Genomic DNA, 18,148 nt, shown 5'->3' with positions numbered 1-18,148 from the left:
CCTGTGGATGTGGAGATGGGGAGGCTACAAGGACATCGATGCGGCCTGTGCTGGTACCAGCCCTAGGAAGAAGAACACTTGGAAGAGCAACTGCAAGCAGGAGGTGGATGAGCACTGTCTCAGGATGCAGCTGCTGGGCACATAACATGATTTCCCAAGCAAGTCTATTCATATGATTTATGCCTCCAAGGTTCATCACTGTGGTTGGTATGGACATACACTGAGCACATACTGTCCTGGAAGGATCTTCTGCACTCCCAGACCCTTTGTACTTATCTATCCCTCACATATTAAAATGACAGTGCCAGATTTTGATGACATGACTTCTCCTTGTACCTGGGTTCCTGGGAGCCAGTGGTGATGGCCCATCCAGTGTAATGGGACAGGGGCCTCAATCTCAAATTTGTGTGTTCAGATGCAGATTGTTTATCTGGACACAGGTTTAGCAAGCTCCCCAGGCAGATGTGTGACTGAATTAACTGTAATCAGTGCCTAACATTAGGCACGTGCTTAGATACCTTGCTGAATCAGGAACACAGGGACAATAAGTAATCAATATATGTTACATGACATCATCCATATAAAGCACAAGTCCCATTGGTGTTGTGGAATTGATTCATCATGAATGTAGTAGCCTAAGTATCGCTCCAACAAGCAACACCAGCTGGTAATAAAATAGATCAGGTCCCGCTCAACTGAAATATCTCAAGATGCTTTTAAGAGAGGATATGAAAGCCAAAGTCCACCAGTTCAACAACTTAAAGAGGATTTAAAGCAATTTTTCCCCTAGTAGATGACCAAAGTTTTAGGAGGGCTCTGCTAGAGATGCAGAGGAAGGAGGGAGAAAAAGAAAAGGACATGTTGATCCTTTGTGTTGGGACCAACAAAAGAAAAGCAGAAAAGCAGTGAGTGGAACAGTTGGTGGGAAGGTTGAGGTGAGAAAGAGAGAGATGAAAGCTAAAAAGGTGTTGGACAACCCAAGGACCCTGACCTAAGCTCCAGAATGGTCTCACATGCAGAAGTAAACATGTATCATTGAACACTGGACATGAAAATTGTCCAGATCTGTGTGTCTTCTGTATTAAGAAAAGAGCCTTAGTGTTTACAAACCTCTGTAAAGCATGTACGTGTAGGAAAGCCTTCAAATCCCACCTGTGCCCGAGCAGCTGAATTGCAAGCCCAGAGGTCTAGAAGACATACTTAACATCCTGGGGAGTTGGTTGATAACACTGATCTAGTGTGCATAGTGCAAGTAGGATGGATGCATAGTCCCATTTCAGTGAGACAAAGTGCCCACATCCAGGAAGGGAGCCAGAGGATCCAAGGAAGGGAGAGTGCAGCTGGCCATCACTGAGGAAAGCTTAAGTGCTTCTAGATTGGGAACCCAGACACAGGAGCCTCAGGACTGTTTGACAGAAGGAGCTCAAACAAGGCAGGACATCACACAGTACGCACAAAACAAGTGCTATCAGTAAGTCTTCCCAGACATACCACCTTCATAAGTGGTCCTTCTTCCAGCCTTTGAGCTGTTTCAGTAGAGGATGGAAAGGATCATAGAATCATAGGATAGTTTGGGTTGGAAGAGACCTGTAAAGGTCATCTAGTCCAACCCCCCTGCAATGAGCAGGGACATCTTCAACTAGATCAGGTTGCTCAGAGCCCTGTCCAACCTCACCTTGAATGTTTCCAGGGATGGGGTGCCATCTACCACCTCTCTGGGCAACCTGTTCCAGTGTTTCATCACCCTCATCAGCTCTGAGTTCATCTAGGAAGAGAAAGTTTGAGTGAAGCTGAAATTTCAGTTCCAGGGGCAAATACATTCTTTCAGAGACAGAATGCGGCACTAAGAGATATGTTATTGTTACCAGTAAAACCACACAATAACACTATCAAGAATTATAGACAGAAGAGACAGGCAGAGGTGTAAATAACACAAGATAAGTATTTATTCAGACAGTTAAGTTTACACAACTTATGCTTCTCCAATGCATACATATATTGGACCAATGTCTGCTCTCAGCAACAGTGATTTAAATTAGGAATGATTTAATTCAACCGAGTGGGATCATATTGGATTTACATCTGTGTGACAATACACAGTTTGGCTCATCATGTTCAAAATAATAACTGGGTGGTTCAGAGAAATAAAAACAAGTTTTCAGTTCCAGAAAAGGAGAGCAGATCAGAAAAGTATCATCCTTTTTTTTCAAGCACTGCAAGGACCAATCCTGACAGCAATCCCAGTGAAAGCTTCCATTAAATAGAAAACCAGAAGCAATGTAGTATTCTCATTTCAAGTACCTTCCCCTCACCCTTCTCCAAATTATGCCGACACTTAAATATTCTCCTTCTGGACAAGCCACAAATGATCCCCAGAAGGAAGAATTTCTTGCATTTCATCTCTCTCACCAAGACAAGTAGAAGTGTGAGAAAATTGGGAAAGATATCATAAATGCCAAAAGCAACTAAGCATCAAAGTTGACAAGGGACAGAGTGGTCTACTATATAATGAACAGATAGACCATTAAGGGTCAGCTCACACATAAAAACTTATATTTATGAGCACATGTGGCAGATTTATAATGGCATATTGGAAATATGCAGCTTTCTTTTGTTATAATAAAACCTGTTCCCATTCCAACAGCTTCAGCAGGCTGCGGATCAGGATTCTTTATAAGTAAAAGGGCACAGGAGTGCTGCATCCCAGTATAGGCTTCACAGAACAATATCCTCCCTTCTCAGAGAACACTCTCAAAAATAAACTAGGAAATGATCCCTTGGCTGGGTAAGCTGAAGCATCCTGACTCCAACAGCATCTGCTTCACAATATTTTTGTTTCAAATGCAATGTGGTCCTTGCAAAGCCTTAGCTGTATTGCTAGCATCTGCAGATTACCTGCTGGGAATACTGAGTAAAACCCAATTTGGATTTCACTGCAACAGTGTTGTGTAACATAGTACAGAGACACATGTCAAAAGCAAGCTTTTATGGAGATTAACTGGTTTAATTCCTGCTCTCCTGGGATCTTATTTTTCTGTGTATATGCCTATATAGTGACAGAGAATTCCGCCTCATGGCACAAACTGGTCAACCGAGCTCCGCTAATGCAAAAATCATGCCCAACTCAGCTGCTTGGACCCTCTTTCCATGGGTGTCTCTGGCCCAGAACCACCGTGCAAGCGTAAGGAACAGTTTTCTTACTGGACATTGCGTGCTGGCAGCTGACAGAGCAGTACATCATTGCAAGGAAAATCTTCAGTCTGTCTCAGATTTCCATCAGTTTAAGGCTGAAGACTTCACTCTGGCATTCAAAGCTGTATACAGAGCCACAGCTCAAGAGCAAACACTGATAACATTGCCACAATACAGATTTTTAGAGATAATACCCTGTGTACACTGGAAATACAGCTATCATGCTATAGCTATAGTTCCCTCAAATTAGAAATATATTTAGGATGAATACATTACAGTCATTTGCAAACATGCAATGAATTGATATTTGAGCACTGAGCAAAGTCACATCTAAAAGGACACCTGGGCATGGTGCAGGGAACCAGATTGAGCTGTCTGGGCTAGTGCTCCACAGCATAACCAAGATGGACCAGGTCAGGCATGAAGTGGTGTGCCCACATTTGGATGAAGCCTAAAGAAACAAAAAAATCTGCAAAGAGGTTGTGCGTGTAGATTTAGCATGTATAGAGCTAACTGGAGCACCCCTGCCACATTTTGGTGTATCCGCCCCCAAAACTATACTACCACCAAATTGAAGAGCTGCAGTCTGTAAATTTTAGAAAAGATTGAGGCAGGTTTGAAACATATGGTCCATGAAATAATATATTAATCATACAGCTAAGACATCTCCCTGCTTTACATGGGGTAAATATGGGTCTCTATACAAAAACATTATTCTGAAAGACAACAGGCTAAATTTTCAGTACGTTCATCAACTACTTTTATGGTCAGGAATTCTATGGCCTTAATTGCCTAATAATGAAAATTAATCATTATTAAAAAAAAAAAAAAAAAGGAAAAAAAAACCCCAATACACCCACATAATCAAGTCCAGTCTATTAGCATGAAAAATCTTATCAGAAGAGTTTGCAAAAACTCATGCAAATTGATCTTGATGTCCAGCTGATTAATTCTGGTGGCTCTTTAAGTGTCTACAAACGTTTCAAGTGATTATGATTGTATAAAACAGAACTCTGAGCCCAAATTCACAGGCAAGCCCTAGGCAACCCAAAAGTTGGCTTACTTTCTTTCTCAAGGACAAAACTCTTTAGGTCTTCATTGCCTTCTTTCATTTCTTGTTCACAGATCTACCAAACTAAAGGCAGTGACTTTACCAGGAACAAGTGGCACTGGGCTCAGGGGAGGAAGAGAGTAACTGGAGGCACATTTGCTATTCTTAGTTTCAGTAACACAGGAAAAAGTATCACTGCTGCTATTTACTACCAAAGACACCAAATACTCAGCAAACAAGTGAAAAAGAACAAGCCTGAGAACAAGTCTGAGAGATAACTACATCACAAGGGTATATGCCATGGGTCCAGCGTAAGCCAGGGGGAATTTCATACAGATATACAACTCTTGTTGAAAAATGCTAAAATGGGATTACTGAAGTTGGAATTGAGACCTTCAATCACACGGTTAAATTCAGTCCTCTTAAATTCAGCCCTCAAGACCCTTTCAAACCCACTGATATCAATAGGGTGTCTGAAAGCATAATGCATATATTAGCAGTTTCAAAGGCTTTTTGGAAACAGAGGAAAACTCTAGCATAGTTATAATCTCCCTTTCTCTCTCTCTGAAATTAGCTAAAGCAGCTGCCCAAATGACTATCAGCCAATTCAGAAAGTGTTCAGCTGTTCCTCCAAAGTAGGGACTGTGGCCTGGGGTTGGACAGAAACAAGATGGGGTCAAGCAGAGGATATGCCAAGCATTTCTGTGCACTGTGGTTAATCAAATAGCACACAGTACATTTACAGCTGAGTTTGGACCACAGGCTCCATAGCACGGATGTGGACACTAGGAAGGCAGAACCAGGAGACAGGCAGCTCCTTGCTGCAGTTGTCTTCATGGAATTTGATATTCAAGTAGAAATCGCCTGTGTAGAGAAAGAGAAGTGCTCCAAAGTACACAGAGTCTTTGGTTGGCTTCACCTGGAAAAGAGAATGTGGAAATCAGTACAATTAAACAAAACCAAATAATTGCACTTTGCGATTCAGTATCCCCTTCAAATGATCTCAGGATAATCTAGATTCAAATCTCAATATTGCCTTCGCACAAAAAGTAGTAAAGATATTGTCCCTATTCTAGCAATGGTAAAACTGGACCATTGCAAATTAAATCTTGTATTATTCTCTCATGCAGCAAAGCTGTGGCACAGCTCAACCCAGAATCCAGATCTTCAGGAGTCATAGAATCATAGAATCATAGACTGGTTTGGGTTGGAAAAGACCTCAAAGATCATCTAGTTCCAACCACCCTGCCATGGGCAGGGACACCCTCCACTAGACCACGTTGCCCAAAGCCCCATCCAACCTGGCCTTGAACACTTCCAGGGATGGGGCATCCACAGCTTCTCTGGGCAACCTGTTCCAGTGCCTCACTACCCTCACAGTGAAGAATGTCTTCCTAACATCTAATCTAAATCGACGCTCCTTCAGCTTAAACCCATTATCCCTTGTCCTGTCACTACACTCCCTGACAAACAGTCCCTCACCATCTTTCCTGTAGGCCCCTTCAGGTACTGGAAGGCCGCAATTAGATCTCCCCAGAGCCTTCTCTTCTCCAGGCTGAACAATCCCAACTCTCTCAGCCTGTCCTCATAGGAGAGGTGCTCTAGCCACCTGGTGACTCCAGTTCTGGAGTCACTGATTCCAGAACAGAGTTGGTTTAAGGTGGAAGACCCCCAAAGTGTCCTGAATATCCAGGAACATCTTTCCTCAGACTGCATTTATCCACGTCTATACTGAAGGTCTAAATCACGGCTCTGAACTTATGTTAAACACATGGTTAAACACCATTTAACAACTTAGCAATAACTAAATTAATCCTCAGTTATTATTCAGACACAATATGACTGCAAATTCTAAGCAGGAATCTTTAATATTCACTATCATTGAAATAATTAAGTTTAGCAAGAAACATCCCATGAAAAGTAGCTACCCTGATTTAATTTCTTCACATTAAATACAAAGTTCACACTGTTTCTACATTTATATATCTCCCTTCATCACAAAACCATTCACGATCCATATCTTTACAACAAATAATGTATCTGACTTCATCATTTCAGCAAGACACTTAAGTAATTTCTAACTTTAACAATCCCATGACTGTTCCGGATGTGATAATGTTTAAATTAATATCTGCTTCCACAAGATGTTAAACCCAGTTTCAGGGTGGCTAGAATTGAGTTAACATTGCTGCAGAGGCAAAACACAGAATCAGCACAACGTCATTCCATTGGATAGAATTTATTTTAAAAATTGTGAAAAGGCAACTTCATCCCAGCACAAAAGACCCAATAAAGGGCATCTGACACTCCTCAGTATTGGTCTTCCCTCAGCCAAGACCATCTTATCAGTTCCCTTCTGCTCTCTGGCCCCTGAAAACATCAACTCATGGGGTCTTCCCTACTTTCATGGGTAGGCCTGTGCCCAAGTATTTACTTTTTTGCTTGAATATTCATTGCTAATGGGCCTTTCTTTGGTCATCTCCAAACATGCCAATTGACCATCATGTTACAGAGTCCAGTGTTGATTCCAAATGACAGTATGACATACCACTGGTTAGCCAAGCCAAGACCCAAGCCCAACCACAACACAAACTCTGGTGTTGGATCCAGAAGCACTGAGCTCTCCAGATGTGCTGGACTTGATTGGATTCAGGGGCAAAAAACCTTTGCAAGGCACATCACTAGGAAATGATGGGACATTACCACCTGGAACAGAGAAGGGATGAGGCTAAGGCTCCAAGACATCAGGATCAGAATTCTTGCCCACTGTAAAAAATGTGGTCATATGGTAAACTGGGACATCCACAGTGGGTATTAACAGGGAAAGTGTCTATGGACACCCTTTGCTGAAAGGCATCTTGCTATTGCATAGGAAGACTAGAACAAGGATGATGACTAGACCATGGTGGGGGAGCGGGGGGAGACAAACCACTAGAAAAAGTTTCCAGGGGTGCAGGGTGCCTCAAGAATATTCCAGAGAGCTGAAAATTGCCTGCCACCACCTCCAGTGAGGAAAGTTCTCTGTAGCTATGAGGTGTGAGGGGAATGAGCTATTTGTTTCTATTTTCTCCTCTTTTAGTTTTTTTTGGACCTTCACTGTTGGGCCCTTTAGCCAGCAGACATGCACCCTGTATTGTCTCCCGGGTATCACGCTTCTTTGCTGAACCTGCCTAAATTTCTGCCTCTGCATAGGGGCCTAGCTGTTCACAAGCAGCAAGATCATCAGAGCTGGCAGAGCCCGAGCTCCCTTTGGCTTTGGTGCTGAGTACTTTTGCTGACCTACAGCAAACTTGTATCAGCGTCATATCATCCACGTGAGTGATCAGAGCAGCCACAGCTGTTCTCCTGACCCCTGTGCTTGGCATCTCTCCTTCTCACTGGATACAAGTTTTTGCCCACTGGCATTGTGTCTGGACATGCAGAACAACAGCAAGCAGTCTCCCCTCTTGCTTCCTTCCCCTCCTCCTGGAGCTGCCTGCCTTATTTCCACCTCACTGGAACTGATGCGTACTTGCATCCAGAGGAGGACAGAGGCAGGGACTAATGCCAGCAATGGGTGCAGGCAAACAGCAAATGAACCCCTGTTTATAAGGACAGGTAGTGATAGGATAAGGAGCAAAGGCTTTAAACTAAAAGAGGGTAGGTTTAGATTAGATATTAGGAAGAAATTCTTTACTGTGAGGGCAGTGAGACCCTGGAACAGGTTGCCCAGAGAAGCTGTGGATGTCCCATCCCTGGAAGTGTTCCAGGCCAGGTTGGATGGGGGCTTTGGGCAATGTGGTCTAGTGGAGGGTGTCCCTTCCTATGTCAGTGGGGTTGGAACTAGATGATTTTTCAGGTCCCTTCCAACCCAAACCATTCTATGGTTGTATGATTCTAAGCCTCCTCAGGACCCATACCTTTTTCAAACTCCCCGTTCATTTTCCTAATTTAGCTGCACCATGGAGAAATACCTGTAATAGCATTGATCAGAGACCTTAACAAGTAGGAAGGTAGCTTCAGGCACATCAGCATCAACACAGTCTTTTCACTCATTTGAAGTTCTGCCTACATGGTTGCTCATTCCTCCTGCCTTTACAGCACAAGTCTCTGCACCAGTCATCAGTTTCTTCATCATAAATAAGTAGAACCAGCGAGGCTGGTAGTGGTATGTATCCAGTTCTGTCTGCAGCCCTTCTCACTGTGTGCAGTATGCACAGACCAGACAGCAACTTTCATGGTTTGGGGACTATCCACATCTGTATGACCACTTCTACAACCACTGCTCTAATCAATACTTGTGGTTTGGGGAAGAAACAGGGAAGCAAAAGTAGCCTGAAACCTTTGCACTGTTGAGATGCAAGTGGGTCTGCAGAAATTGCAAGAAGTTTCTTCCAAAATAGTAACTAACTTTGGAAAGTAAGGCTGCCTCTCTAGTGGAGCTGCCTACAAACATTCCCAGAAGACAAGTACATCAGCAGCAGTCAGGTCAGTAGAGGGCCAGATCCAACCCAACTGGTATACTGGGCACAGGACTAATTTTGAGGTTAAACCACCTACATTTAGGTGTCTCTCTGCACACTAGGTATCCAAGCTCCTTCTACAGTAAGAAGACATCTGCTCAATGCAGCCAGTGGAGCAATCACACAATGGTCCAGCTGGCCAGCCTATAGAGTCAGGATACAGTAGTCTAAACATAGGCACCTCGTGGCATTTGGGATGACCTAAGGCACTGAAATATCTGCGCAGGGCTGGCAAGATTTACGGGATGATTTACAGGATTTCTGGCAATAGGTGGAGGCCAGGTGGGGTAGCCACAGCACCCAAATGATGGTAGACATCTACTTTTAGGCAACTGAATCTCACTCCTGGCATGTATGCTAGTGTAAGTCACGTTCTACCAACTACAGACAACATCTCCATTGACAAATGGGAGCTTAGCTGGCCAGCATCCATGGTAACACCTACTCATTCAGATGTCTCAGTTTGGAACTGAATCCACCCAAATGTCTGTAAAGTGGATGTCCACATCTGAGCCAGCTGTTCAATGCAAGAATTCATCAGATTAAATGTAGAATGAGGTAACATATCCCCTAAACTCCATCAACCCTGCTGACTTGCTCTGCACTGCCTGTGAAGGGAGCTCAGGGTGACTTGTTCAGAATGGTACACCAGTCAGACATTTTCCACTGTAGCTGACAGTACACACCATCCCACTGATTGCAATGCATGATCCAGCTAACATACGAGAAACGTGAAGATCACATACTCATGGCTGATCCAGATCAAATTCGTATATCATTCGATCTTGCAGCACACCACCTAGATACGTGCCAAGCTGGGATGCCATTGAACACAAGCTTGCTGAATCGAGTCAGAGTCAAAAGAGATTTTACTAAAATTCCACCAAATCCTTTACATGGAGACCAAAGATGGGAAGCCTCTACCCCAGAAAAACATGACTGAGGAATCAAGAAAAAAAATGCCCACATTACTCCTCTGTTCCACTGAGATAGAAGAAAAATTAAGTTTCTAGCTCCTTCCTAATCCTTCCCTGATTCAGGCTACCATGTGGGACTGTGATTGCTTAGAACTAATTACTACTTATTTATACTGCTGTAGTACTTAGGGAGCTCAGTTGGAGATTAGGGCTAGTGCCAGCTACTGTTCGCTGCCCCAAAGAGTTTACAGTGCGAGTAAAACAGTGCCAAGAAAACTAATTTGTTCCAGATGGGCCACAGAGGACCTGCCAGAAGTGAGCAAATGTTCATCATAGCTTCTGAACTGATTCAAAATGACCATCTACTAATGAATTTCTCCTCATCTCCCACTACCAATCACTTGAGCTTGTGAGTGATAAAAACCTTCCTGAGGATAGGAATGGCAAAAGCAAGAACAACAAGGAAAGATGAATTGCTGGTAGTTACAGGAATCTCCATAGAAGATTTTTTTTGTTTGTTTTAATTTCTCAAGAAGCAACTGTGTCTGATCAACTAATTAGTAAAAAAAACCCAAAATTGGTAAGAACAAAGAAGTTTTAGTAATATGGCTAAAGCTAAACTTCCAGTTGTGATGTGAGATAAAAAAAATAAATCAATGCAATGTATTTTAATGGGTGGGGATCCACCATGTTATCTCATGCTTCAAAACCCCACAATGAACAAAAATGTCTACTATCTAAATGATAACTGATGAAGTCACCTTTTAAATATAAACATAGAAAGGTAAGGTTAACCAAATTAGAAGCTGTGCTTAAAAACAAAGATTTTACTTTTACATTTAAAATGCATGGAAATATCTCTTTATCCTTTAAAATTTTCAGTAAAAGAATTTGCTTTTTGAAGTAGTATATCCCAGCAGAGACTTTGTGACACAAACCCAGACTGCTGCATCAAATTGAAGTAAGAGCACATAAAGGTGAATAAGCACTCATTACGTTCCTTCCAAGATAAATAATCTAACCTGGACTTCAAGCCACAAGAAAGAGAAATACAAAATCGTATAACTTTTACCCTTTAAACAATTCATATTCATGCTGCAAAGCAGCATGTGCATGCTGAAAATTCCTGTATATATCCCCTGTCTTCCAGACAGCAGCAGAAACTGATTTGAAACTTTGTAGTCGGGAAAGAAAAATAATTGTGATTTGCTGAGCATCAGGTTTAATACGAAACTAATATTTAGGAAAGCAGACGGAGCTTGGGGTTTGCTTTTTTTCCCCAGAGAAATCAAATTCAGCTGAGCACCAATAATGTAGTTTCTGCATCAGCATGACAGCAGACCAAATTTTCAGGGCGTGAGAAGTATCTTCTCTTGCTGTAATACCTGATGCTCCCACTTGACCATACACTACTCATACGCCAAACCATACGCTAGTTCTCCATCCTTCCTCCCACCCAGCTCGGCAGTGCAATAAATCATGTCACCACCTCCTTGCCAGTGTCGTGTAAAGTCAGTCCAATTAGCTTAAACTGCTGACAAACATAGTTTTTGCTAAACTGGCCAACTTTGCACGAAAACGAATGGTCACACCATCCCTCCCGCTGGATCTGCTGGGGAAGAGGGGAGCATCTTCACGCAGAGGGGCAGAAACAAGCCGCTGGGAAACAGTAGCATCTCAAGCCACCTCCATTAAACAAGCAAAATAATCGTGTGCCCATGACCTCAGTTTATAAAAATAATGGGCGGATGTTTAATAGCTTCGACAGAACAGCACTGAATTACACCAGCAGGGAATCTGGTCCAGTGTCTCAGCTTTCATTTATAAAAAAGAGAAAGTGAAATTTTTTCATCTGACCCAACCATGAGCTTCTTCAGTTTCTTAACCCACGTCTGAGTTTCTGCCAAACTCAGAGCATGAACACAATTCTGAGCGTGTTTGTTCTTCCCTGAAGCATCCAATGCACAAAACAGGACTTTCTTCTTGTCCTCAAAACAGGTGTGGCTTTCTGAAATCCTTTTTCCTTTACTGAATTAGTTATTACGGGGGATGAAAGGGGCTCTGACAGCATTAGATACACTGTTTGAAGAATATTCTTCTATGATCAGGGCTCTATGCCTCAAAGAAATATGACTAAGCATTTTCTCTGGGAGCCTGTGTAGGACGAGTATCAATACTAGATATCGCGAAATATAACACTTCTTGTCTAAGAGTCGACATTTTCTTCATTTCACCTTTTTGGATGAAAAGGAGGACAAATAACAGAAAACAAGTCTATTTTTAACTTATCGGGGACTGTGTTTACAGGAGAAATGTCATAATACAGAACAACGGGGCAAAAGCAGGGACTGTAACGTATGAGAAGGCTGCCTGGGCAGGCACAAGAGATGTGACCTCCTGACTTTTTGCCCCGTAGGAGACTCAGTCAGAAGGTAAGAATACATCACGCTGACATCTCCCTTTTCCCTCATTAGCCTGGAGGGTCAGGCCCTTCGGCAGCTGGGCATCCAAACACTGCCACTCTGATTAAAAAATTCACATTGTCAGAAAAAAGAGTCAAAGAAAGCCATCTCTTGATTATTTCTGTTGACATATTTAAATTATTCAGCTAAGAATATAGCTAACCCCGATTAAAATTCAACTTGATGGTGTATTCCATGCTCATTAGCTTTTTGAAATGTTTTCTTCCCATGATGCGTAATTGAAAAATATGCATGGTGACTCCCTGTGGTTAACCTTTAATTTCTTTCTTACTAAGGTTCACTTAAATATTCAGTTTTGACAGGTACATTTTATTAAATATCTGAAGAGCTGACCTAAGCAAAGGTCCTAAGCACTATCCCACTCACCCTCTTCTTCATGTTTATTTTATAAGTTACCAGAAATACTGCTCATTCGACTCTGCAGTATTTTCCATATATTTTTCATTCCTGTTTTTTTTTTGTTGTTGTTGCTGCTGTTTTGGGGGGAAGGATGTAGGAAAAAGTAGTTTTATCTGGGAGGTTTTTCAGTGTCTTGCCTTAGAAGCAAAAAGCTCCCAGACTTCAATTTTCTAAAGAGAAAAAATTAAAAATCTCAATTGTTCTCAAAAAGGAATTTTTTTTGTCCCATTTTAAGCATGTTTTCTATTTTTCTTTATGCTTTTATAAGAGTATGCTAAGCGACAAGGAAATGAACCAGCTCATCATCTTGGTCATTAATGTTTAGCATTTTCTTTTTGCAGTCTGTTGCATTTCCTCAGGACCTGACTAAAACTGATTTGCCAAGTTCCTTGGCTCAGCCTGGGGAATATCTCTTATGGACTAAAGAGAAAAAGTTACTTTAATTCTATTACTGCAGGCTGCACTGGATGGCTCAAGAGACTGGCAATATGGTATTAAACATTTTATCTAGGTTACCCATTCACATGTTGTCAGATTTGGAGTGACCAGAAGTTACTGTCTCTGATAGTTTACTAGGAGTTTACATGATAGGAAATTACAGTCTTAAACCATGTCAGAGAGATGATTCTACATCCCCAAACCTAGCAGCACCTTTAGCAATAACTGCCATAATCGTCGTGCTTTCAAAAAATTAATCTGCCTTAAAATGCACAATTGAATAACGAAGAGCTTTTCTGCAAATGCACGCCATCCATTCGATAGAAAGACTTACTGATTCGATATAGAAGGTGTTGGATCCCACAAAGGTGATAGCATCTTGCAGCTCATAGTTGTGCACCCCATTTTGGTAATCCTGGTAGGGGGTCACGGTGAGAGCGAAGGGCCCCACGCTGTGTTTGCTCCAGTTGGTCAGCTTCACCTCCAACGGGATGGGGTCCCCTACTTTGCAGTCCACCACGATATCACAGTCACAAAGCTTGCCATCAACGAGGATATCTGCAAATCAAGAAACAATTCCACATTATGTTGGACTCCTGCTTTAGAAACTGTATTAATCTTGATAGGAAACTTAAAAAGAAAAAGTAACCTCAATGAAACCCAGAGTCCATGACGGTTAATCTTAGGAAAGAAAATCCAACGTTGCAATGTTGTGTAGGTTAGTGTTGCAGGGAAACTACTTGCAAAAACCAGTTTGTGAAGGTTTGACATCTGTCCACAGCTGTCGAAAGCGCTATAAAAAAACCCAGTTATGATCTATACACAGGCACCAGAAGATATTTTTTTAACATCCTTCCTTGAAGGCCAAAGCCACAGACAACTTCTCACGCTTCTCCTGCAAATCAAGGTGAAGGGAAATACAAACAGGAAACATCAATACAAATAGTAGCTGGATAGATCCAGGGCTGGATGCCCATGTTCACATGTTACAGCCAGAATAAATCCTCCTGTATGGAGGTGACCTTTTGGAGCAGGACAGACGCTGCCAGAATTTGCAATGTAATACATATATTAAAGTCCAGATTATAAAGAAAAAAGGGATTTTAAAATTATACAGCGGTACTACGAGCATGTTCACTCTTTGCACTTTAATTTATTCTGGGATTTCTATTTTTAACTTTCTACTTTTCTTTCCCGTACTGGGATAGCAGAAAATATAAAGCCTCTAAATTGGTTACTGCTGGGACAATGACAGCTGGAGTAATGTGTCCACTAACCTTGCCCATTTGCTTATACAGAACCAAAATGTTTCATTACCAACACACTATGAAATTTCTAGTCCAATTCCCTGCTCTGAAAGGGTTCCCAGTTGTGCAGTATTACTGTATTTTTCAGATGAGGGTTATCTCCAATGCACTATTAATACATTAACATTTCTATTTCACTATGGCTTCATGTTCAGAGATAAGAGAAAGCCCTGGGCACATGTAAGAAAGCATCCTCTGTGTGAATACCTATCCCCACAATCTCATACACCCATGAGGCATTTCGATCACTCCAGTTGTTTGCCTTATGACATACAGCATATTATTCCTCAGCCAACAGCACTGGATTTACATTAGTAATATCCCCTCTTCATGAAAAGACACTATTTTTATGCTTCAGGAGCTTTCACAGGAAAACATTCTACACCAAAATGATTTATTTTTTTTTTTACTTATTTTCGTTTTGTTGCCTTAGACGTAAAACTACAAAGTGATGCATGTTCTCGTGATGCCCTTTAGCCTGGCAAACTGAACAAGCCTTAGCGCAGCAAATGGGAAAAAAAAAAAAACCCCGCTAGTGCCAAAGAAGAAACAAGTTCAGAAAGGGACATTTATTCCAGAGGTCAGGTCAGCAAAGCTGAACTACCCAGGTGAAAACCCCTCCTTGACCAAAGCTGCCCAAATGCAGCAGCAAGTCCCAGAAACAAGTGGCTTGGCAGAGCAAGCACAAAAAAACCCAGCAGTGCTCAAGGTGCAGCTATCCAACACCCATACTGGTGTTCCAGTTGGACCAGTCCCTGTGCCAAAACTTCCCTTTCCAAAGGAGATGCCCAGTTTTTCACAACAAGAGCACTGGTGAGGCCACACCTAGAGTGCTGGGTCCAGTTCTGGGCTCCTCAGTGTAAGAGAGACATGGACGTACTGGAGAGAGTGCAGTGCAGGGTCACAAAGAGGATTAAGGGCCTGGAGCACCTCTCCTATGAGGAAAGGCTGAGAGCTGGGACCGTTCAGCCTGGAGAAGAGAAGGCTCAGGAGGATCTTATCAATGTGTATAAATACCTGAAGGGAGGGTGCACAGAGGACAGAGCCAGGCTCTTTTCAGTGGTGCCCAGTGACAGGACCAAAGGCATTGACATGCAGGAGGTTCCCTCTGAGCAGCAGGAAACCCTTTTTTCACTGTGAGGGTGACTGGGCACTGGCACAGGTTGACCAGGGAGGTTGTGGAGTGCCCAGCCTTGGAGATATTCAATAGCCGTCTGGACTCAGTCCTGGGCAACTGGCTCTAGGTGGCCCTGCTTGAGCAGGGGAGTTGGACCAGATGACCTCCAGAGGTCCCTTCCCACCTCAACCATTCTGTGATTCTGTGAAAGGAAGTTATCATCACCATTGCATTTTAGGAAAGGGCTACAAAACCTGTTTGGCATTGGATTTCTTTTGCAACAGCCCACTCTAATGTTATGGGCTCTCCTGCCCAACACGATCAAATTGCTTCTGGCAGGATTGCCCTAAGATCATGGAGGTGAAGTGGTTATAATGGTATCCCATTATCTGGGATTAACTGACCTGAATTTTTCAAAACACAAAAATATGTGTGTGTGTAATATTTATGCTTCCCAGCCTCCTGCCACAGAACTGAAGTCCAGTTGCTTCCTTCAGAAGAAATGCATTTATATCAATTCATGACTTTATATCAGTTTATGTTTTCAAGCTTCTCCCTGCAAGGTAAGTGCTTTCATTAAAAAAAAAAAAAAAAAAAAAAAAAAAAATTAAATCCTTTTTTTCTGGTTCCTCAAGCCAGCAGGTCTTACAGCTGTGAGAACGCTTAGCTCCCCAGACCGGCATGAACCTTCAGAAATACTCAGTTAGCTAAATGGATGAATCTTTATTTTCAAGCTGCTCATCAGCTTGCCTTTTAGCTTTCAAATTCAATGCTCTGCTGTAGGAATTTTAAATGAACCCTTTGCCCTCTGTCTCCACCTTTGTATCTAATAATAACTCAGAGCATTGCTTCCCAATATCTTCATGTGAAAACAGACAATCCAAAAAATAGGGAAGCAATTGAACTTGGCTCAATCAGATTAATTTTCTTTTGTATTCCTAAAAGAAATTAAATTAATCTAAGATTGATTGAAGTGTGTGTGCGCATGTGCTTGTGTACATATTGAGAGATTATTTCCTTCCCTCCCAGCACACCCTTCCCTCCTGCAGTACCGAAGCCAAGGATCTCCATGAGATGTCAGATGAGAAAACACACATGGCTGGCGTGCAAAATACTATGGAAAGGAGTGTTTAAAAACAGTCCCCTTTCATCAGAGAGAACAGCTTGGTTTGACAGGCAGTTTTACTCCCTTCCTGACACAGAAAACATCTCATGGACCATACGGATTTGCTTTAATATTTTCATCCATGAACAGAGGAAAAGCCATGTGTACAGGGTCCCATTTCTGCAGATTCAGCTCACTCACACAGATGGCATATAAAAGCTGAGACTGCTCACACCACTGCTGTGAGAGTGAATCATTATTGGCTTCAGTATACAGTAGCTCTGAATCAGAAGATACAGTCGCTAGCACAGAAGACAGTGGTGGCCGTATCTCCATCCTCCAAAGATTCAGATACAAGACAAACAGTACTTCAGAAAATTAGAAGGACCAAGTTTAATGCAAGCAGCTTATGTAAATTACATTAAAAAGGTGGAAGCATAAACTTTGGCTGTCAGGGCAAAAAAAAAAGCACAAAGACATAGCAATCTCCTTCTAATTAAAAGTTAAATCCTTTTTTTAGGTACTTTAATTAGCCAATAGAAGGCTGCTGCTATTTTTTTTTTTTTTTTACCACCTCTCTTCTCCCGCTCATTTACCTACACACATCCACTGTGTTTGCATCCTTGGGTGCCAACATTACTCTGCGATGCTTGATAGCCACAATTAAAGGAAAGACACAATCTCTACCCTGCACCCGTGAACAGGCAAAGGACAGCTCCGAGGGAGCGCAGGGTATCTTATTTCTAGGCCCTTCTCTAAGTGATTATTGTACCAAGGGACAAAGTGTCTGACACATTTTGGAAGGCAGAGGATGATACAAGCCACTGAGAATCATAGAATCATTTAGGTTGGAAAAGACCCTTAAGATCATCAAAAGAATGGGTGATAAGGGTAATTAGAAAGCCTTACTTTTTCACTGATGGCCTTAGCCAAGCCTTTTAAGATCTCAATGAATTCACCTTTTAGTTGGAAAAACTACTTCATGGCCCAGTTGGTAGGTGATGCTTATTGACCCCACAATGGCTGGGAGACCATTATATGAAAATAATACATCAGATTTCATATAGTGTCCGTCTTTCAGGATCTCAAAACTCAAGAAAAGGGAAGGAATGTTACTAACAGGAAGACAACCACTATTCCACAAGAAAAACATCATTTACCATCACCTGCCAGATGCACTTCAGTCTACATCACCCAAAGGAGCAGCTTGGAAATGAATACCAAATATAAATAATATTTTGTGTTATTTACTCTGCTCATAGTAAGTTCTTGCTACTTTGTCAAGTTCCCCTGTGAGCATTCGCAACACATTGGCCCACCTGTATGTCAAGAGTCCTGAGTCATGGCTAATTGCATTTCTGCATCCAACTCCCTATTTGCCACTGTGAAAGTTTAATTTCGGAAAGCCACAAACAAATACATGTTTAATCTCAGTGGAAACACATATTCCAGCAATGTTTATTCTCACTCAAGTTTGGGTTGATTTTAAAAAACAGGCTGCAGAGGAAGGCAGGGTGTTTGTGCTCATCTTTACAGTGGGCGATGGAGAAATTTCCATTGGATATTTGCTTTTAAACTGGATGTCGAATCCCAAACTGAAGCAGATGCATTGGTCTCTGCCATTCGCTGCAGCTGGG

General features: G+C 42.1%; 1 protein-coding gene across 3 annotated transcripts in view; it reads right to left on the bottom strand.

The window, feature by feature from the left end:
- Positions 1-1,924: 1,924 nt before the first annotated feature.
- The window catches only part of TRAPPC9 (trafficking protein particle complex subunit 9), a 530,046-nt gene continuing 513,822 nt past the window's right edge, over positions 1,925-18,148 (bottom strand). For all 3 annotated transcript variants that reach the window (XM_075743254.1, XM_075743256.1, XM_075743255.1), the window contains 2 exons: positions 13,317-13,540; positions 1,925-5,162 (listed from right to left, as the gene is read on the bottom strand). In XM_075743254.1, coding sequence (XP_075599369.1) covers positions 4,983-5,162; positions 13,317-13,540 — 404 coding nt within the window. In that variant the 3' untranslated portion in view covers positions 1,925-4,982. The remainder of the gene's footprint in view (positions 5,163-13,316; positions 13,541-18,148) is intronic.

Source organism: Balearica regulorum, chromosome 2 (genome assembly GCF_011004875.1).
Source record: "Balearica regulorum gibbericeps isolate bBalReg1 chromosome 2, bBalReg1.pri, whole genome shotgun sequence".
Classification (NCBI taxonomy): Eukaryota; Metazoa; Chordata; class Aves; order Gruiformes; family Gruidae; genus Balearica; species Balearica regulorum.
This window is presented reverse-complemented; position numbering and strand designations above follow the sequence as displayed.